The sequence below is a fragment of the Lissotriton helveticus genome, chromosome 7, assembly GCF_964261635.1.
Source record: "Lissotriton helveticus chromosome 7, aLisHel1.1, whole genome shotgun sequence".
Taxonomy (NCBI): domain Eukaryota; kingdom Metazoa; phylum Chordata; class Amphibia; order Caudata; family Salamandridae; genus Lissotriton; species Lissotriton helveticus.
Window position 1 is genome coordinate 132537313 of NC_136068.1, and position 23168 is coordinate 132560480.

A 23168-nucleotide genomic window follows, 5' to 3' on the forward strand; every position below is an offset into this window, starting at 1 on the left:
TTGGTGTCTTTGGGTATTGAAGGATGGCTAAACATTGGTATGTAGTGATTACTGATGCAGATACTTACCAAGTCACTGTCTTTTTCTTATACTGTATGCAGGGTTGATGAGGTCTTGCCCCACCTGTGCCCCCTGCTCAGAGAAGGGATGCTCGCCCTGCCGACCCCGGCTGTTCCTGCTCATCTGGAGGGTTGGCATCCAGCAGCACGTGACCTGCGTCCATACATGTCCCTCCGGCTACTTCAGCATGCGAGGCCGAGATGTCAATAGGTGCACAAGTATGGTGATCATATACTAGTGATGAATGACTCATACCCAGGGAGAGGTCAGCAGAACCCTAAGTGATCAAAAGACAAATGTAACAGATCCCGCCCCAATCCAGCATCTTGTCCGCTACCGAATTCATCTTCAGCTCACAACCCCTATGTTGGTCCTGCCAAGAGCTTCTTCATGTATGTAGGTCAACTCCCAGTCCAGCAAGTCCTAGGCATCATCCATCTTCTGAGGCCTGACCATAACACAACAAATATCAACATTGAAGCCATCTTTGAAATGAAGGACCTTTGGCATTGTTTGCACTCTGCAAACATGTCCGCAGTCTTCTTTCTCACTCACTCCCCATGACAACTGCTCACACTTCTTTAGGGTGATTACTTCAGTATGATATATTTTGCATCACACATGACTGATGTGCTTCAGTGGTATCTTATTCTTATGCCACCAATGGCCATTTAAACGTAATGCAATATTAGTTGTTCTAGATGCTCACCCTCACTGAGGTATTGATTAGACAAGGTCCCATTCCTCTGCTCAGGCATTGGCCCTCTCCATTCCTATGGTGAGGTACCACTCGTCTGTTCCTCTGCACAAGTTCCTGCTCCCCTCTGTTCCACTTTTCAGGGGCCACCCCTTTTAGGTGTGCCGCGTGGGCACTGTCTCACTCCAATCTTCTTCTTAGGTGCTATCCCTCTCTGTTCTACATTAAACCATTATTTGCTTTCTCTGCTGTTCTGGCCAGTTATTGCCTCATATTGTCTTTCCTTCTTTAGAGTGCAGAACACCATCTTGTGACAATTGCTTCAGCAAAGACTTTTGTATGAAATGCAAAGAAGGATCGTTTCTGAACCACGGCACGTGTTCCACCACCTGTCCCCCTGGCACCAGGCCCCAGTTCAGCATCCGCGAGTGCCAAGGTGAGGCTTGCATTCATCCGAGCGATATGCATGCTAAAGTATTTGCTAAGTTTGCCTGTACCCCCAGCATTACCGTGACATCTCAGCACCCATGAAGGCCAAAGTGCACTGACCCTTGCTGTCTCATAAGCCCACCATTAGAGCTAGGAGGGCCAATGTGTGTACCACATTGTTTTTCAGCTGCCATGCTTGACATGTTTTTGGGACAGGAATGTCACCTGCATGGTAGGGTGTGTACCCCTGCCCTAAATTCCTGATAGTATGTGGAACTGGTATCCTGACTTTTATTTTGGCCATGGTGTCATATTAATCTAGTGTGGGTCCAGAGGTCTAGGCCTCTCAGTGAAAGAACCTGTCGTGATCTGGAGGGGTGCACCAAGGTTGCTATCATAGTGCACTTTGGGCTACATTCCCTGGGCGTATCTCATAAAGTGGTGGCAGCATATTGTGTTTATGATTCTGTAGCATAACCAGATCTTTTTCTTTGTCAGTGAGAGCGTGGTCTGCTGACCACACTTGTCTAAAGTTCTGCTGTTATGTGAATCCCAGAACCTTGAAATGACATCCGGTGGGCACGTTAAATGTGTGTATGTGCAGTGAGTGTGAAGTGCATGTCATTTCTTAGGACTCTGTGTGTTTTCTGAGTCTGAGTACTTGGGCCGGTGGAATCCATGTTCAGTTGCCCCTGATTTAGACATGCTTCACAACAAAGGACACCGTCAGCTTCCTACGAAAGTGGAAGAGTATTGCTTGCATTCCTGGAGGAGGAGGGTGGAGACCCAGATACTGAAGTGAGGAAGGATAAAGACCGACATGGTTTCCCTTTAAAAATTCTATGTGGACCTTGTTCGCAGAGAGCCATTGATTAATTCTTTTTGGGCACTGCCATTTGGTGAATGGTAGGTGTAACAAATGAGACAGCAGTTTATGTTATTCAAGGTGAAGACCTTTCTAGGAGAAAGGGCCTGCCCTTCTGTCGGATTACTGCTCCAGGAAGGCAGATGGCAGCCATGTGCAGAGATCTCACACTTCATTATGCCCATGTTTGCTTATTACTGTTTAGAGCCAACCCTGTTGCCATTTGGTGTGAAAGCCAACAATTTGAAAAGGCTGTATCTGGAAAACGGCATGAAAAAGTGGATCCACATTCCCTGTCTGAAAAATGTGAATAAAAGTGAGCTCCAACTTCCAGTCCCAAGGTTTTCTTGACCAAGCAATGGAGTGCTCGACAGAATACATGAAGATCTACTGTGCAATGAGGGCTGATGGCTGCCTGACAGCCAGTCTTCCAAAGGTGAAGGAGCATCACATGAGGTCTACACTTTTTACCAGTGCAGCTGATGGTCTGCCTGAAGTGACTAAAAGCCTTCTTGCTTGCTGAAAGATGGAAAGAGTAGGCCTGGCCCTGCAGGAGGAGAGACAGTACATGCGGGAAAGTCCAGCATGTTTCTGGCATGAGAACCACCTAGAGAAATCCAGCTTGCCCAGAGAAACAAGCTGAGAGTGACTTGTGTTGTGAAAGGAATCCCCTCCATGCCCACTGTTTCCATGTGAGCTGCATAAGGCTGCACCAGACCCTGTATCCTGCATTGCTCAACAGATTGATGCTGCCACTGCTGATGCTTTGAGTGAAAGCGGTCTGTTGAAGCGGGAAGCTCTGATTTGACCGGAGGCTGCAGCTCCTAGAAACACGTCACTGTGAGGGATTCGGCATGGAAGCTGCAACTGCTAGCCCAGAACACCTGTCTGCAGTCATCATGGAGAGCTGCCACCTCCACAGACGAGTTCTGTCGTGAATATCTACCTCTCCCACAAACTTCGTCTTAAATGAGACTGTCAGCACGTCCCGCAGAATAGTAGCTGCTGCTGTGAGGATGGGGGACCAGACCGCATCCACCGTACAGACTTAAGTACTTCAGTAACTAGTAGGTAAAACATATGGTTTATCCTGCATCGACAAGAGAAAAAATGCGAGCAGACAAGTCACCCCATGCATATTTAGGACGAAGGGGATAGTGTGAAGAAGGGCGTGTTGGGACTCACTGTTTAACGCAACTTAGTTTGCAACCTTTTACGTAATTTTCATTAAAATGTATAGTATTTTGTTCTCCTGTGATCAAAGAATTATCTTTTTGCATAATGGTAATTGTGTCTGTTGTTCTGAGCTCTTGCACCCCACACTACCTCCCTGAGAAGACTGTGACAGCTCGCCCTCACTACTCGGAGAGTCAAGTGCAGAAAGCATTGTTACAGCTCCAGGCTACAAAGCCAAAGGAGCGGATCAATGGCAAACGACCTGCACCACCACAGTTGGTACCCATAGGCAGTGGCGTAGCTAGACCTTTTCCACCTGAGGCGAACCTTGCGTTTAGCCCCCCTCCCCCTCCCCCCAGAACCCTTCCTTTGCCTCACCAATGCCCGTTAGCCCCTGTCTGCTCTGTGGAGCCCGGAGAGAGCCTGTTAGTGATTTTGGAGATGACTACAATACGGTGTGTTACTGTAGACAGCATATTTACTGTTAGGTAGAATACACTGAAACATTACTTCATTACTGAGTTTTTGAGTTGATTATTCATATTGTTGACGGAAGGGTGACATCGTAACTCCCCTATGTGAGAGGCTGGCTTAGTATATGGGGCTTACTTATGTAAGTGTGGCACCCTGCACTAATCCAGACAACCCTAATGGTGATTTTAGTGGTCTTAGACAACCATAGAAAGCTCTCTAAGTGGTAGCTGTGGAGAGCAGGCTTCAGGCTTAGTCCAGAAGGAGTGTAAAGCAGCTTGTTTTACCAGAATGCAGTCTTATAGTATAGATTAAGTGAAAAAGAACCATACAGTGTAGGTATAAAAAAATAGGTATATACAACACCATACACACCAATACTTTGTCAATAGAATTCATAAATAGCACAGAATACACAGTTGTCCCCAGGGGTAGACCAAACCATATACTAAAACAGTGGAATGCGAACCACGACCTAAGTTGAGAATTGACCCAGACGATGTAGAAGAGCCGGGGACCCAAGGAACCACCCAAGTTGAGTATCTAGGAACCCCACAGAGGTTGTATGGAGAGTGCGAACAGAACCTTGTGCGCAATATTAGTCAATAGGTAAGTTGCGGTTGCAATTTTAATGAAGAAGAACCCTTCCCAGCGGAAGAAACCCCATGGAAGATGGAAGGTTGGAGAGTCACCCCACCACAGGAACCAGGATACCTACACCAGAATAGCCGGGTGCATAGGTGTGAAGTGACGTCGGAAACCGCCATAGACCACAATGGAGGACGTCGGAAAAGATGCTGCTGGTGAAGAAGGTGAAAGTGTCCGGTGGAACCCAAAGGTGGATTCAAGTTGAGAGGTACCTGCAAGCAGAGGGGACGGGTCTATGCCACTCAGGAGTGACCAGGAGGCACAGAAGACGAATGCCCACCGATTTTGGAGATGCAGGAGAGTTGACGGTGCCCTTGTAGTTGCAGCTGTACGGACCAGGCGACATAGAGAAGGACCAGGAGCCATGCACGAGCAGTCCCACGTCAGATGACAAGAGCCAAGGGGTCAGTGCCCAGCAGGGGCACCATCAAGCCTTGGTAACGACAACCAACATAGGTGAAGAAAAAGGTGCGGTGTTGGGACCAGCCTGGTCCAAGTGACTCACCACAAACAGGTATGTGAGCAAGCAGGGGAGCCCACTGGAACCAAAGAAGATCCTTGAGAGGACCCACGGGCCAAAGGCACAGGAGTACCAAGGACCATGAGCAGCTCACCAAAGGATGCAGGCCCACGGAGCACTGGATGCGATGCAGGCGAAGATCTTGGCTGTCGGAGATGCTTGAGGTTGGAGCTTCTTGGAGCTCGAAGATCTGTGGAGGAGGGAGTCAACAAGCCTTGGCTATGGTAAGTCAACACGGTGCACAAGGGTTCTGTTCCAGAGGTTCCGACGAGGGATACTGGCCTAAAACTTGGTGTGAAGACAGTGCAGGCCTTGAGGGAGTTGCAGAACTAAGACCTGTGTTGCTGAGCCTTTCGGAGTCAATGGGAGCCCAGGATCAGCAGACCAGTCAACTGCGTTGCGGTGCCTGCAGATACAGGGGAGTGACTCCTTCACTCCAAGGGAGATTCCTTCGGGTGTCTTGGATGTCCACAGGCCTTATGAAGAACCTGTATAGAACACAGACACAGACATTGCAGCAGACTTGCAGGACGACGAGACCAGTAGCAGCAGGAGTCTTTCCAGTTGCAGTCTTGTTTCCCAACGCAAAGTCCAGCGAGGTACAGAGTGCCCAGACAGTTGAAGGTGAAGTGGTAGGTGATCTGAATCTTGTCACACGACGAATCTAGGGACCCACCCACAGGTAAGCCCTTAAGTAACCCTACAGAAAGGGTTGGAATGATTCAGGGGTCCCTCCCAGAGGAGGGGTCGGACAGTGGGGAGGAGCCAACAGCTCCCTGAACTGGTTTGGACTGGAGTATGCAAGTAGGGCACCAAATGTGCCCTTCAAGCAGTCTTAGTGGTGCTGGCAAGTGCCCCCTCCCAGTCCTGCCTGGGAGGTGGTCACACTCCCTGCAACAGGATACCTATTGACAGGATACCTATTGTCCTCCCTTCCTCTGCTGCAGCAGGAGGGCAGATTTGTGTCTCTGGTTGACAGCAGCCATTGTTTGCTGTCCGGGTCTTGAAGACTGGTAATGGGAGCACTGAGGGTCTCCCGGAGGAGCTTTTAGTGTGCATGGAATCATACAACATGTTTGATACCAAACACAACATGGTTTATTACAGCAGTTTAGGGATGGTCATCGCGTAATGACGCATGCCTACTCTATTTATCTTAATGGCTGATGCGCTTACAACCTGGTAGAATAGACTCCGAAGGTTGTATGGGTGTCCGGCTCATGCAGAACTTTATATTTATAAAAATAGCCTGCACCTCGATCTGATTTCAAAAACTGATTTCTTTAAACCATAAGACAAACACCTTTCTTCTGTTTATCCCAATATATTTAATTATATCCTTTGTTTTGGTCTTATTTCTTCAATTCAATTTTGAAGCATTGATGTACAGAGAATAAAAAAATCATCATTATTTACAGTGACATCGCAAATAATCGTGCTATACAAGAATATATCCAAACACATACAAACCGTGGTTAAATAATACCAATAAACCAATACATTCAAATAATGATTGTGATTGAACGTTGTCAATAAACAACAATTGAACAATGTCCTTGAAATATTCAATACAATTTGAACAAGAAAAAAACACTTTTGGAGTCCTTAATTGTACATTTGATAAATCAAACCACTATGCCTCGACCTATTTTGCTAATGCATCTTACTTGTACAATCAACAAACAAAATCAATTTCTCAGCTTATTTTGCCAATATGCAGACGCGATTTGAGTACTGAAGTTTCCTTGTCAGAACTCTCTTCAGGGCTTTATTATTTTGATCTGTAATAAATTGTTTATGACAATGAGTTAAAAGTTGAAAAAAGTGTTCCATTCCATATCTACTCTAATTTTATACGCTTTTATATAAGTCAATGTACCTCATTGATAGGAGGTCACTCTCTCAGGATACAGCTTTCGTGTATAACTAGTATGTAGCTTGGTTGTGGTCCTCCAGATTTTCTAAAGGACAATAATGGATGTTAATTTAACCAATTCACTATAGATGTTGACTTTTTCATGTCTACTATAGTTAGTTTTTACGAGTCCTACCTTTTTAGCGGCGTATATATCGTTATTTTCAAATCATTGTTGTCCTTGTGTTTAAATCCACTGAATCCAGCCGGATCAGCTTCACGATAGATTTACACAAAACTCTTCGTATCTCTTGTCTACAATCAAGAGAGAAGAGTGGAAATTGTAACCTTAGGCAATACGAAGCCGCAACATTGTTATTTGCAGTTTCGGATATCAAAAAGCCTACCTTCGTATTTCGGCGTTATCACTCAGCCGGTCATATGTGCTTCGCGTTTTTAGTCTTCATCTAGTGCTCATGCAGAGGCACCCGCACACTTAGAACCGAGCACCCTGCCTTCAGGATTGAAAGGCCTGCCTTACGGGTGACTTATAGGTTTTAAGTGCAGTGACCCCCAGATATAACTGGCTGCAATGGCAGGCCTGTAGTAATAATTTGAGTGGTCTCTCATGGGTGGCATAATACATGCTTCAGCCCATGGGAGGCCTCTGGGTACCTATGCCCTGGGTAACTTAGTACCATATACTAGGGACGTATCAGGCTACACCAGTAGCCAATCTGGAGTGTGTCTACGAACTCAGCATGTCCAATTTAGGGAAGAAGCACATAGACTGGGGTCCTGATTAGCAGGATCCCTGTCAGACTAGTCAGTAAAACATAATGACACCAGCAAAATGTGGGGGTTACCAAGAAAGCAGATCCTACTTTCCTACACCCTACTTCCTGGTCAAACGAATTAGGTCTCAGAAATGCTCTGGATCACATGCACCGCTGATGTATTGCGCCTTGATGGGCTCCTGAAGCATTCATTCTGGGAAAGTCAGATTCAGCTATTGTATATTAGCTCAAAGTTTAGATATGAGAATTTCTTAATGCAACACTTGATAACCTGTGGTGCTCTCACAGATAACCTGTTCTCATTCTCCCACATCTCAGTGTGACAGTGCCTTAAATCCCCACCCCACCTCCTCCTGTCCAGGAGCGCAGGGTCTGGCAGTAGTTTGGGAAAGGGAATTTTGGAATTTAGGGTATGGCATTAAAGTGTGCATAATAGACATACGTTAGATAAATCCGATGTGACATTCGCTGTATAAAAACATCTCATACCTGTTGACAGAAGCCTGGTACAGCTTCTCTATTTACGGCTGAGACCACTAGTCAATAGGAAAATCCCTTTTTTAAATGATAATAAGGTTTGCCTCATTTGACGAATCTATGCTGGTGGCTAAAGCGTAAAGGGCCACTAAAATCTGCACTTATGGGCACTGAGGTGAATCAGCTATTTTCACCCTCTCCGATAGGCCAGACAAGTACTTAAGGTTGTCAAGCTGAATCTGCTACATTTACCGCCATCAACAATCCTGGTTCAGTATCCATAGATGCCCCTCCCACAGCACTGCAGGGCCACACTCCGCTACCCCCCCCCCCACTCCCCAATTACTCGAAATGAGCATTTAAGATTCCCAGGATAAGACTCACATTTAATGCTGGCCCCTGCATGGCACCCTGCTTCCGTCAGGCCCGGACTGGCCGTTGCGGGCACCGGGCAATCCCCCGGTGCACCGCAAGGGTGGGGGCCGGTTTTGGCCCCTGGGGCCGTTTTTGCAGCATAGCTGCAAAATCGGTCCTGTAACAAAATCGGTCGAAAACCGGCCCCGGCAAAGAACTCAGTCGCACCACCTGGGGGACGGCTGAGCACTTTGCCAGGGCCGGTTTTGGTTCTCAGTCCGGCCCTGGCTTCCGTCCTCTAAGTGTGAGCTGCGCTCAGAGGTATTTCACCTTAGGGCGTGAGCTAAACTCAAGGTCTCTCGCTCCAGGGTGGCATCTAGACTCGGGGCTTGTACCTGTAGTGATCTGCTGATCACTGGTCTAGTATTCCAATGTACCAACCATTCCCTGAGGGCTGGCTTACACCCCACCCCACACCCATCCAACTCAGGTGTCACTGGACATGTGATCCTGCCAATAAAAGGAGCCGGGCGCACGTGCCCTGGGCCAGTTCTACCATCCAAGTAATGTGTCTGTGTGTCATCATTATGCGTGCAGGAGGGCCTAGAGGTCTCCCTCCCTCCCTCCCTCATGGTCTGACCCCGTAACCTCTTAACCCACTCCTTGTCTCTCTCCAGAGTGTGAACTGACTTCCTGGAGCCCCTGGACCCTGTGTTCTAGGAACGGAGAAACATGTGGCTACAAGTGGGGGACAGAAACCCGTGCCCGCGATGCTCGAAGGTGGCTCAGCGAGCAGGAGGCCAGAATAGATTTGGAGACTTGCCAACCTCTGGCCCAAGAAGAGAGGAGATGTCGTCTGAGAAAGTTCTGTCCTTCAGGTGAGACGCAGAAGACATCGGTGGCGTGGCGCAGACTGACGACCCCTGTATGCGAAATGTGTTTTTGGAAACCTGAGATGCTTGCCTCCCACTACATACCTGCTCAATGGAGGGGGGGGGGGGGGCTCTGACAGAAACACCCCTGCTGTCATCAGTGTGTAGTTAGGCCTGCTGTTTGTTCCTGGGCCCTCAAATTTAATGGGAGAGTGGGTCTCACCTGCTGCATCTATGTCAGCAGAGTTCTCACTGGCCGCCAGTGGCTGAAGCCCTCACATTTAAAGACAGTGGGTTATGATCAGTGGCTGTCCCACTGCTATTTCGGCAGTGCAAAAAAGTAAAATAAAATGATAACACAATGTTATTATCATTTAATTTTTCTGTACTGTATCAGTTTTGCAGGGCGGGCAGGGCTGGGCTGTCATCAAAGCCAGCAGGAAGAGGAGTGGTTGGTGCACTTAAGTGCACATTACGGTTTGGCCGGCCGTCTTGGGCAGGACAAACAGTCCTGTGCACTTAGCATGTTCTCCACCTGGCTGACTTGCACAGCCTGGGTGGAGAACATGCATAGGCTCCCACTACCTGTCTGAGCGCCGAACCAGGCTGCTCAGACCAATCACGATGCTGCTGTCATACTGGTGACAGCAGTGTCGTAATTGGCTAATGGGAGTCTGGGAACCTGGGTGCTGCCGGGAGCCAGAAACACAGGGAGGGGGCGGCCAATGATCGGCAGGTAACTCGTCTTTTCTTTTTTTCTACTGTGCCCTAGCAGCCGCCACATGTTATGATTGTCACCAATGAATGTGGCCCTCCTTAATTTCAACTCCAATGTGGTTCTAACCACTGCTAGTCAAGTGTCTGACACCTCCACTTTTGATGCCAGCGAGCTCTGGTGTTATGTATGGCCCTCAGGTTCAGTGCCAGTGTAGCACTATCTGCTGCCAGTATCTGTTACGACAAAATGAACACAAAAAAACAAGGAAATAAGTTACCTGCTCCTTGCCAATCCCTCTCTGTCGCTCTTCTCCTTTCTGCTGTGTATGTACTGAGGCACCCAGACTTGCCAAGCCCAATCCCAGCACTTCTCTCATGCTGGCCAGCATGAGAGAAGCACTGGGATTGGCCTGAGCGGGCTTGTTTTCCGCTGCAAAGGGGACTGGGAGCCTACGCCTGCTGTTCTCTCCACCCGGCAATGCAACTCAGGCTGGGGAGATACTATGCACATGACGATTTGCCCATCCTAAGATGGCCGGCCAATCGCCATGCGCACTCACAGCAGTGCTACCCACCACTCCCCTTCCGTGCCTGTCATGGCATGGCCTCGCTCCCGCCCCCAAAGACTTGGCTGCTGCGGCCAACGTTGTATTTGCGCAGTCCATATCCACCCACTTCCTTCTCTCCGCGCTGAGAAACCTCAGTGCTTTGCTATCAGTAACTGTTTAGAAAATGGGAGAAGTGGGAGTTACAAGCAGTTTTCAGCCGGGCTGTAACCCTTTTAACCGGAGAGTACTAACACGTCTCAGTTGCAAACAGGTACTCTGGGGCCGTGAGTATCTGTGCTCCCATATTTCTATTCCAGGAACTGAGAGGCGTGGCCTCATTTTGAACAGTACTCACCTCAAATTTAAGTCAAGGTCGGGAACAAAGTTCAGAAATGCATTCATAGGCATTCCCATCCCCTGATAACAGGGGGAGGACAGAGCTATTTCACTTGTATAGTAACTATACACATTATTACATAGGGAATTGAAACCAGTGTAGGCTAAAATAGCCTTAAGCCGTTCTCTTGACTATAGATCAAGTCAGGCGCGCAACACCCATTGGAATCAAAGGACTTCAGCCCCCCCCCGTCGTGTGTGACAGCTCCTGGGCACACACACAGCCGCACCGAGCACTTCACAGGTCTTTAAAAGACCATGTGCATGTTAAAGAGGCTTTGTTGATGTTTCACCCCTTCTAAGAGCCCCTGCAGCGCCACTCTACCTACTGCTTAATGTTTCAGCCCCCCCCGAAATGTTTTCTTAGCCCCCCCCCCCCCGAAATGTGGCTCTAGTTGCGCCTCTGGATCAAGTTATCCCATGGTCCTTGTACAGCATAGAGCCTGGTTTAGAGTTTGGGGTACGTGATTTTTTTGTTTCTCTTTTGGGAGGACTTGCAGTGGCGGCTCGCAGAGGGAGTGCTGCAGAGGAGGGGCAGGGTGGGGGGTAGTGGACTCCGACATACGGCCGAACAGAGTAAAGTAAGTAAACAGATAAATAAACCTATTTACCTTGCACGCGCTGCATTGCCAACTCGGCGATGCAGCGTGCACAAAGTAAATTGTTTTATATATTTATTTACTTCACTCCGTTCCGCCGTATGTCGGAGTCGCTTACCCCTGCACCCTGCCCTTCCCCCGTCCCCAGCCCACCGCCCCGCAGCACTCCCTATGCGAGCCGCCACTGAAGACTTGGGGACCTCTGCATGCTCCCCCGAAGCCATGGACACAATTCACAAAGAAGGGCCTTAACCTCTTCCATGCTGGTGACGGAACCGCTCCGTCACCAGCCTCGGTCGCGCTGAGCTGGTGACGGAGCGGTTCCGTCACGGCCCGCTCGGCGTGCCTGCGTGGCGCTGATTTTGCGCCCGAGCGGTGCGTTCTATTGAGCGGGCGGGGCAGTGACGGAACCGCTCCGCCACAAGCACAGCGCATCCGAGGCTCGTGACGGAGCGGTTCCGTCACGAGCATGGGAGCGCCGCGCGGCCCCCTCCCTCCTAGCGCTGCGGCGGAATTGCCGCTGCAGCGAAGGTGTTAAGGAGATACCTTCCTATTTGCAAATGAGTTATCATACTAACTATGGGCCGGCAACTGATCAAAGGTTTTTAGACACAAATCAGGAGACAAACCATTGATATATAAACCATCTGAATTAAAATGATGAGTGGGAATAAAAGTTGACACCCACTCCAATGTGCTGTTCTGAAAGTGTCTCAAAAGCCCTTGTAGAAATCAGAAATAATTCTCCAACCATAAAGGAGGCTTTTACATCAGGTCTGAACTCTCCAGTCTGACGATGGTTACTCTGTGAACCCTATTTTAAAACCATATACTGGCATGGTCCTTCCGCAAGCGATTTTTAAAGCTGACATTTGGGGTTCTTGGAAGCTTTCAAACTGTACCGAGAGTAAAATGTGGTGTGAGTTGTTATCACGACCCCCTGTAGCCCTTATAAAAACCATAAATAGAGGTCTTGGTTTGATGCCTTTGACTTGTTATGCAATAAAATGTTGCTTACTGTTTATGAGAGCACGTCAGTCTGTGTGCATCTTTCCCAGAAAACAGATTTTATTATCGCATTGCGAGAACCCTGTAAGGCAATTATTTTAAAACGAGCATTTCGCTTGGCTATTTTGTTCGCAGATTATTTGGTTTCACATTTAAAATGTATTGAACTCTTTAATGCTTCAAGTTTCGATTTTATTAGTTATCTTGCTGGGTTAATAAAAGCCGGTGCAAGGAACAACATCGTACAGTAAAACTAAACCATACACACCCATTCTAAGAGGCAGAGCAGCAGACAGTAAGAACCAGCTAAGTTAAAACACGCAAGCCATACTACACCTTGAAAAAATACATTTTGCACAATAATGCTCATGACCAATCTTTCCCAACATACAATTTTAAAGGTTAATTTAGTCTTGCAGGCCCGACTGAACTTATTTGCCAACATCAACATTTGTAAACATTGCCTTTAGATATTTTTGGAAACTATCTGCATCGTGACTTGGTGGCTGCAGTTTTTTACTTGCTTCAAGTGTAACGAATGATATAAAAACAAAGTGGTCCTAGACACATTTTTTCAAACACATATAAATGAATTATTCATTTTTTACTCTTTGTGGGACTTAATCCTGGAAAAGAAGGAGACAGAAACAACAAGCCAAATGCGTTTGCAGTATTATCCTAAACACCCAAAACAAATTGTATGACACTAAGTTTGTATATAGCAATATAAATTCACAAATTTATTTCACAATCATATATACATATTTACAAAAACCCAAAAAGTTGGGGGAATTCTGCCAGGCGCAGTAGAAAGTGCAAAGGATTTTGTGCTCAAGTGAAAGTAAAGAAAAAGAAAAACTGAATAACCAGGATAATCAAATGATTTCGAACAAGGACTAAGGTTCTATTCCCTTAGTATTATGCCAGCCCCACGTATATTAATCATACGGTTTTAGTATAAGTAAAAGGGCAGGGAAGGGGTGCAGGCAACAAGGAAAGGGGGGAATCGTCGACGTTTCGACCCTGCCACTTAGGAGGGGGGTTCAACACCTCAGCTACGGGTCTTCCTCAGGACGGAAGGAGACGGGGGGAGGTTTACAAAAACCTATACTGCAGAGAGACAGCGCCCCAAGAATGAGGGTACTTACCAATGAATGGCGTGCTCTAAAATAAATAAAAAAATGTGTCTAGGACCACTTTGTTTTTATATCATATGATACCCAGGTACTTTGACTTTGTCTGGGTCATACCCCATTTTTAGGTTTCGGCTGGGTCCGGAGCGCTAGCTCCGCCCAGGAGAAATCTTATGTTCCTACAGTTTGGGCTTAGTCCTGCCTCTGTCTTTCATTGGCTAGCTCCATAAATGGAGGCTAGCCATTGGAAGACAGAGGCGTCCGTCATTCACCGAGGCGATTCGTGGGCGTTCCGGCAATGTTTTTCTCATCCTGCCTCTTTTCTGACGTCATGTGGCGGTGGGCGTGTATTTTTTTTTTTGTCCCGTGATGTTTTCGTTATTTTGTAAAAGCCTTTGGCCGAAGTGGTTGTCTCATGTTGTCTTTGGTCGTCTTTTTTAGCAAGATAAAGGTGAGTGCAGCGCTTCTGTAATTCCGTGTTTTGAATGTTTACTTTTGCACAGAATGCTCCTAACACGTAATGCCCGGTGTTGTGAATGTGTGCTCGTGTTTGGCTTGTGGCTTCAGTCGTCTTTTTTAGCTCGATAAAGGTGAGTGCAGCGCTTCTGAAATGCCTCGTGTCCGAAGGCGAAACCGTTGCATTGTAAATGCTTGTTCTTAATGGTTTCAAGTGTAACGAATAGCACAACATGTAAAGCAAAAAGAAAGAGGCATAATATATTAAAACAAGGAAAGAAAAAGAAGAAAAATAATATGGGAGCCAGTCCATTAATATTATGCGAGGCCCAAGCAAATTTTAAAGTGTTTGTGTGCAATCTGCATTTTGATATAAACTTAAAATATATAATATCTAATTCAATAAACATAGCTAAGAGAAAAAAACAGCATATATAAAATTCAATAAACAAAATGTCATCCTGGGTTAAAACAATCATGCCTAGCCATACATAATGTGGTACGAGAAGTGATATAACAATAATGTTGGTGGAATTCAGTCACTCAGAAGCCATCTGGTGTAGTATAAAAATTGCCTTTTATTCCAAGCTAGATTAAAATGCTTACATTTGCACCCTTGAACTCTTTGCCTCATTCCCTTGAGCTTTTTGTTTCTTTTCCACCAGCTTCAAAAACGTTACCAGTCGACAATTAGGTTCTAAGTTCTCTGCCGGAAAGCATGCCATGGCCTCCTGTTTACAGCTATGAATACCTCTAGAATTGAAGAGAGGGCGAAGCATGCTCTTTATTCTGACAAGAGATCTTTGCCTGTGCAAATCAAATGCAGCCCCTCCTCCCTGCCCTGACCACACAGCCTGAACGATCTTATAACTGGACTTTGTTTCGAGGGTGGAAGATGTAAAAGTGATGGAAGAATCCCCAAATGGTAGCGTACGTATCCCTCTTATTCACCGACTTAGTGAATTCCATCTGCAGGTAAGGTTGTACTGCAGCCCAGGTGTAGCTGTGTAGTATTTGGATTTATAGGTATTTGTAAAGCGCAACATTCATCCCAAAGCGACATCACAGTGCTAAGACTGAGCAGAGTGCAGTGCATGTAATTGTAAGACTAATATTTGGTAAATCAGTATCTAGGGAACAAAAAGGTTTTCAGCTTTTTCCTAATATAAACCATCCATGAGCTCTGCCTGCCAATGTTGCCTTGTCTGCTATCAGGGAGGCTTGTTTCATTGTTTTATTCATCAGCCGTTTACAACATTGGTGAGAGGCTGTAGTCTCCCACAGGTTCTCTGCTCCGAGAGTCTTAAGAGAGTCCCAAAGATAGTTTCTTGCAGGGCAGGGATTCCTGGTCGTTAGTTCAGCCCATAAGTGGGCTTTCAGAGATCCCAGTTGAGCTCCGTTTAGCTTGTGCCAACCTTTGGAGTATGCCACTGTTCTTGCCAGCTCTTGCTTTGGGCGACAGAACTCCAATCTAATTTGTGCCGGCGAGGTAAACCTGGGCAGACTAAAAATCATTCTATAAGTACCCACTGCAGTGCTATCTAAGATGACCACATCTCTACCTCTAATTGCTTCACTTCCGTAGGAGACTGTTGAGTAAGTATGGGCGAATTTTGCGGATCTGCGGTTCGCAAATTAGCGCGAAATCGCAAAAAATCCGCGAGTTCGCGGGTTTTCCTGCTAACTCGTGGATTTTTTTGCGATTTGCAGGAAATATTACTGGAGTACTTTCTACTGGCTAATCCGGGAAGAGCTACCTCGTTGGGTAAATGTATAGTGCTTTTCGTACACTACAGCTGCGTAAAGTGCCAGAAGAGTTGTCTCCAGTGACCATGTGTGTGTTACTATGCCATCGTGCCGAAGGGCGCAGGGGTCCCTTGAGTGAGCTGTCCATCATAGTGGGTCAATGGCGGGAAGACGGTGCACACTGCTAGTGTGTGGGGCGGGGCCAAATGGATGGGCTTCTATGCGAGTTCACATGCCTCTTGTGTGTATAAAAGGTCAGAGACCGATCAGAGCAGCAGACAAGGAGAAATAAGCTCCTGGTCATAGGAACTGCACAGGGATTGCGCTTGTGAAAGTGAAGGAGGCACTTTGCATCCTTCACTTTCACGAGCGCAATCCCTGTGCAGTTCCTGTGACCAGGAGCTTCTTTCTCCTCGTCTGCTGCTCTGATCGGTCTCTGACCTTTTATAAACAAAAGAGGCATGTGAACTCGCATAGAAGCCCCCGTCCGTTTGGCCCCGCACAGATATGGGGAGAAAGCACACTTGCCCAGCCTCGACAAAGCTCACGATTGTTTTTGGGCTGATGAGTGCATTATTGAATTTGAGCATCAACTCGGGCACCTGCTTTATTTATATCTGTAAGTGCTTCCTGTTGAGCTTTAATTTTTGTGACAGGAGCATCATGCCAGATGAACCCTGCCCTTCATATTCATCCAAGAAGACGCCATCGTTTTGTGCGATACCTCTACTCAACTGGAGTACTTTCTACTGGCTAATCAGTAAGTGCTACCTCGTTGGGTAAATGTATAGTGCTTTTCCTACACTACAGCTGCGTAAAGTGCCAGAAGAGTTGTCTCCAGTGACCCTGTGTGTGTTACTGCCATCGTGCCGAAGGGTGCAGGGGTCCCTTGAGTGAGCTGGCCATCAAAAAAAAAAAAAAAATCCGCCCGCGAGCGAATTTGCGAATTTTTGGCAATTTCACGATATTCGCAGATCGTGAAATTGCCGAAAATCCACAAATTTCACGAGCGTAACAGATTTTGGGCCCATACTTACTGTTGAGACCAATTTGGCCTGCATGACCTAAAGCGGGCTGAGGTTGGAACCAATTATAGTGTTATTTAGGTTTTTGAGGATTAATGCTAATGCAGTCCTTCTCCTGCTTAATGCCTCCTTTTGTTGTACGAAGGAGCCTTTACCGTCAATTATCATTCCCAGATATTTGCACTCAGTAACTCGATCCAGTGGCTGCTTAACTAAAAAACAGCTGTACCCCCCTCCTACAGTTCACAATCATGGTCTTAGATATGCCCAAATTAACGGTCAGGCCATTCTCATCAGAATATGATTGAGGGGCGTCTAATAGGTGTTGTAGACTCACTGTCATTCACCTTATGAGCACCAGGTCGTCTGTGTATAATACATTTGAAAGAACCATACCTCCCAGTTTTGGTACATAGGAATTGCAGGAGTTGAGCCTCGGTGTTAGATCTGCCTTGATGAGATTAAAGAAATTGGGGCTAAAACACAGCCTTGTTTTAGTCCTTTAGAGATGGGGACTTGTCTTGAGAGATGTGTGCCAATTCCCAGGCTAAGTTGGACCTGGGTGTTTGTATGTAGTTGGATCAGTAATTTTAGGAGGATCAGTGGAATCTTCCATGTATGCAGTTTGTGCCACAGTTTGCCTCTGCCTATATGGTCAAAGGCTGTTTGTAATCTATAAAACAGAAGAACAGCAGCGTCTTTGTCCCCTTTGCGGCGTCGATCATTAAAGAGAGGGCAAGAATGTTGGTGGATGTGCCCGCCAGCTTGCAAAACCCAGTTTGATTTAAGGGAATCACGGCATTGTCATTTTCCCATTGAATTAGTTCCCCTAGTACAACCTCGGAAAAATATTTAGCATCATTGATCTCTTTAATGAAGGGATATTCTGACTCGAAAACTAAGTGCCATTTGGGAAAAGATGCCTTCCAGACATCAATGCTTGGGTACACTGCGGGAAGAGGGCACTGCCAACTACTTCCCACTCTTGATTTAGAGAATCAAAAGCAGTATCTTATATTAAACTTGGATATATTCTCCACTCAGCCTAAAAGCAGTTAGCAGGCTACTATTACATGTAATGAATAATTTAGCACATTTAAGAATGGTGTCTTGTGTAACCTCTCTCACCTCTGACTCTCAAATAAACTCTGGTTGCGAATTTAAGAGAAGTCTACCTAGATTCTGCTTTCTCAGTGAAAATTATGTGGATATGGTTAATCTTAAATGATTTTTTGCAGGTGCCTTTGATGAAACAATTTTAAATGTCTGTACATTGTTTAAAGAATGTGATCAACTCTGAATTATATGTATTCAGCCTATACATAATATGAAGGTTTATGAGTAATTGTAAAGTTAATTATGCAATAAAATGTTAGTGAATGGTAAATGACTTCTTAAATGGAGGGATTCTTATCCTATCAATAGATGGGTTGAGCAGGATTAGAAAGAAATGTATACTTTTCTTAGGATGTTCCCTTTCTTTTCAGACAGGAGTGAGCGGAGGGCAAGCAGGCGGAAGGAGAAGAAGCGGAGGTTGCGAGCTCCCCACAAGGAGGCCTAGTGAAGGCCTGCCCCCCAGTACTAGTGGCTTTCATGTGTGTTGGGATATGAGACATTAAACAACCTCCAAAAACCCAACTTAAGTTAGGTCGTCAATGCCCCTATCAACATCCTCTGTGGGAAGTGACACTGTCGGAGGGCTAGGGAGGCGTCTTCAAAGTAACTGTACTCTACGGAGGATCTGAAGGTCCCATAAGGATGCTGGTCCCTGCTGTTCCAGATGCTGCGGCAAGGGCAAGTTGCTATTCCCACGTCCCAAATTGTGTTTTTCCCTCGTTATCCACACCACTTGGCAGCATTTTGCTGGATTCTATATTTCCAACACCAGGTGCCATTTTTGCAGCCACCATTTCTAGTGAATGGCTCTTCACTACTGCACATAAGGATGGTGTAACCACTCTCCTGCTTTTTCCTGGAGGGGTTGGTGGGGTGCTTAAAAAGCTGTACATCAGCAGAGAACATAAAGCCAGAGGAATGCTCTGTTTCTTTCCTTAAATTTAACATAATTCCCAAGGTTTCCAAGCACTGCGCTGGCGGCGGGGAAGCAGACGTGTTTTGCTATTCCTTCCAGGGCAAAGGCCTGGTGTAGCCTGACCATTACATGAGAAGGATGGACAGCCAATCATTTAAGAGCAAAGGAAAGGGGTGGGGAGCAGATTTGCTACATACTGGAACTCGACCTACTAGGACCTGGTGAAAGACAAACTACATGTGATGTATGAAGTTTTTAAAAAATCGAGAAAGTGACTATGAACTCATTCTTTGGACATAAATGACTAACACTGGAATCAGAAGCCGTACTACCCAGTGGGATTGAGATGAGCGTGGGGGGGGGGCATTAAAGAAAGATACTCTGTCACAGAGAAAGGCCAGGGAATGGGGAGGACTGGGTTGGGCAGAGCACCCTATCCTAAGTGAATGCCAGCTACAGAGCCAGTGCTGGTACCAGCAAGCCTGTAGTTGGTACCAGTGAGAGTGTGGGTGGGAAAGTAGCACGAGTACTGGTAGCAGTACTAGTGGGGGTACAATGGGATTGCAGGTGGTCCTAACACCTAGAAATGAGAGCTGTGACCCATCTGCTGAAGTTGACGTATCAGGTTTCTGCCCTTTGTTCCCTAGTCCCCAGGACCTGGCCTTTCTGTTCATCCCCAAAACTTCAACAATCAATCAATCAGGAGTTTGTATAGTGCCGCTGCTCACCCGTGAGAGACTCAAGGCGCTGAGGCCAGGAGGGCTGCTGATCCGTCTTGGCGTGGAGGTTCAGTCAAAGATCCAGGGCTTGAGATCCTTCCTGATTTGGGTCAGTGACAGGGACACACAGCGTCTATGATGTATGCCCCCTGCAACGTGGTACAGTCCTATCCCACATGACACCCCAGCAACACCACCTCTTGGACTAAATAAAAGTGAGACAGAAATGTATGCAAAATGGAACACTTGGTCTCCCTGACTGGAGCGCTCGTGCTGTCCTGATGAGTGGCAGAAACCTTGGCAGCTGCATTGTCCATGAGAATGACAATCTCCTTCATCTCAAATGTCTGTTATAACAAGGCACAGTGCAAGAAATGAGGAAGATCCATCCAGATACCAGTTCTTTATGGAAGTGACTCCAGGATTTGACTGGCCACAGTGAAATAAGGTGATTTTGTCCCAGTTTTATTTTTTGACATTGGGACGTATTCAGCAGCACCTGTATGTTGTCTGCTTTCTGTTCGGAGCAGCAATCTGCAGGGGCTCTAGGGATATCTTATGTCTCATCTATATGGGCCTAACACAAAAGCCTCACCTAAAGGGCCATTAGCCCTCCTTTTGTTGGAGTCTTACCCTGGCTGGAAGCTATCTGGACCCTACCTCCTAGATGCCAGTGCAAGGATGGAAACAAAAAGCACTCATCTTGTTACCACTTCAAAAGTGTTTTAGGGAAACTTTGATTTAGAAGTGGTTTTTGACTTAGTTCAACCCATGTATTCAAATCACCGAAAGAATGTCAGATGTATCTGTCTGTATGAGTAATAACATTAATAACAATTTAAATAGCACTTACTAATTTATTTTTTAATTAATTTCTGTTAGAGAGCCATACGTGCCAATGTAGGGTGTCAGAGCGCTTTACATCACAAACACATACTTTACAGAGACAATGATCATAAAAGTATGTAAACCAATGTACAGGAAATATTACATATGACATTGGGGGTTACAAGGTGACGGAGTTACATAGCATCAATACTCTTATATGTTAAGACTGCATGGTTAGAAGAAAAATAAAGTCAGGATTTAAAATTATAATCTGTGGTAGAAGTTTTCTGTACTAATAATGCTTTATTACTACCCAAAGGAACCTTTTTTTGGGGAATTCATAACTACTAAAGATAGAAAAATAGGGTTCTAAACTGATGCCTTTCAGTTTGCATGCAGCTCCTTGACGCTGGCTAGAGGGATTGTAACTAATGAACTGCTTGTAAAAAAAAAGGATCTTTATGACAAAAGCCGTAACCCATTAAGCTATCTATTTAAAATGCAAGTTACATACGTTACATATCTCTCCAGCAAGTGCACTAACCACCAACATTATCTTGCGGGTATTATTATCCATGGAAAGTTATTGGACATGCCAGGGTCTCAACAGCAAGTGCCTTAACCCTGTAAGATATTTTAAAATACAGCCTGTTTGTGACCATTTTGGATAGAGCAAATTTACTGTCACAGTTGTCCTTGTGGTCAAATGCTTTGATGTAGGGATTAAAAAAAAAAACATAACTGTATAGGTTGATTATCAAACTCTGCTTTTCATGATGCCGCCCTTCTCGACTTCACTCCCTTTCTGCTCCCACACTTTTACCACCAATCTTTACGGTCCTGTGGTACATTTTTAGTATTTAAAGCACTGAACAGGTAAGCAGATAACATGTTTGTAGTCTGGAGAGAGGGATGCCCCTTTCTCCCACGTGTTCTCGTCACTATGAGTAACTCACAAAATTAAATCACTTATGAGTACAGGAAGTATTACTACAAGAGTACGCTTTTACATAATTTTCCACGCCTTTGTGAAATGGCCATGAAATACACTACTTTCAATTTGTAAAAGTGCAAAGGGAGCTCCGTTCTTTCCATTTCTACTAATTGAATGAGAATATTACCTGAACATTCCCATTTTATTCCTATTTTAGATGCTTTTTTGGGTCACTTCACCACGGCATGCTACGGTACATAGAGTACTACAAGAGTACTTACTAGTTTACGTATTCCGAAGTGGCTTTGCGAATTGGCCCCCATGGTGCTACTATGGCGCGTGGTGGATGATTCAAGACTATATACACAAAGGTGAAAAAAATCAGAAAATATATAGTGCATTGCAATACAGTATTCGACCGCTTGATGGCGCTCCAATACCGTTTTGAGAATATAATTTGTTGAATCCCAGATCCTGCTATTAGATACTCACTGAGCGTGTGCAATACACGTAAATATTTAAATGTGGCTATTTTATGTATTTATTAAGGAAATAAAAAACAGCAACGCGCATAATATAAGAATTATGTCTGCCCAGGATTGTTCATAGGAGTACCCGCTCATGGTGTTGGCCAACCGGTGAAACACTATGTAACCCAAATGTAAGACATGATAACAAATAACAGTACACGTCCTTTAACCTCCAGTTCGTCCTCCTTCCCCATACGCTCACACCACCCTGACTAAGATAGATAAGATGATTGGAGTCCTTAGCCGGATACTGACCCCAAACTCTGAGTAAACCTGACCACCTCTCATACCCTCGAAAGTTTGTCGGACCACCAAAGATTTCCTTTGACCAACATGACCCCCCTCCTCCTGCGTCTAATCTCTGCCTCATCCGCCTCGACTTCTCCTACAGGGGAATGCCCAGGAATAATTGAGAGAAAACGACATACACAGACAGGGATTCACCAAAATAGGGGGGGGCGAGGTGTGTAGCAGAAGTGACCTCATGGATGATTTGACAAGTGGCTTAAAGATACGTGTGCCCCCGTCCCCAGCAAAGTACATAGGGGCTTATTTACAAGCCCCTTGTGCCACCTTCGTCACTTTTCCCATGTTAAAAATGACGCAACAGTGGTGCAAGAGGCTTGTAAATAAGCCCCATGATAGTGCTAAATTTGAGCCAGTGGTTTCTGGTGCTCGGCATCTGCAGCTAATTGTCAGCACCGGCACCTATGACAGTCTGCCACTTGGTGGCGCTGTTTGTATAATTTAGAATTAGGCACTACAAAAGATGTTATTAATTCAATATACATTAAAAATGACTAGTATCTGCTGCCCAAGCCATTGTTACAGTGCTGGGTGACCTGGAAGAGTCAGATTTGTTACAGTTGTAGGCGTGTAATGTATAGTAGTTTTGTTTGTGCTGTCATTGGCAGTGCAGGGGGAGTGATTGTTGCAAGCTTCAGTGGACTCCTGACAAAAGCCCTGGTACTTATCTTTTTACAAATTAGGCACTGATGGAGGGGGCTCACCACCTATCAATTTAGCGGAAGGGGGCCCCCTGGGGCTCGCCTCCATCTGCAACGCGTGGACTGCGGGGGGGCTTTTGACCTCTGGTGACGGCCCCTGATAACATGTCCGGGGCGAACCTGTCCTACTTTTCACCTTAAACAACCTCTCTTGTAATGGCCCGGCGTCAGTGCAGAGATGGCAAAGTAAGAGGGGGCAAAGTTAGAGGGGGAGAGGAGTTGGCCTAATGGCTAGGGCGGTCGACCTCGAATCTGGGGAACTGGGTTAG

At 46.0% G+C, this 23168-nt stretch overlaps 1 protein-coding gene across 5 annotated transcripts in view; it reads left to right on the top strand.

The window, feature by feature from the left end:
* Positions 1-20692, top strand: part of RSPO4 (R-spondin 4) — a 131857-nt gene extending 111165 nt beyond the window's left edge. Inside the window, exons 3-7 of one of the 5 annotated variants that reach the window (XR_013598499.1) lie at positions 102-278; positions 1050-1193; positions 9027-9227; positions 14744-15008; positions 18337-20692. Coding sequence is in view for 3 of the 5 variants with exons in the window: in XM_078651715.1 (XP_078507841.1) it covers positions 107-278; positions 1050-1193; positions 9027-9227; positions 18337-18410 (591 nt within the window). In the remaining 2 variants the exon portion in view is untranslated. Of the gene's footprint in view, positions 1-101; positions 326-1049; positions 1194-9026; positions 9228-14743; positions 15009-18336 lie in introns of all 5 variants that reach the window. The other 4 variants (XM_078651716.1, XM_078651715.1, XM_078651717.1 and 1 more) reach the window with 4 other exon arrangements.
* The last annotated feature ends 2476 nt before the right edge of the window (positions 20693-23168 follow it).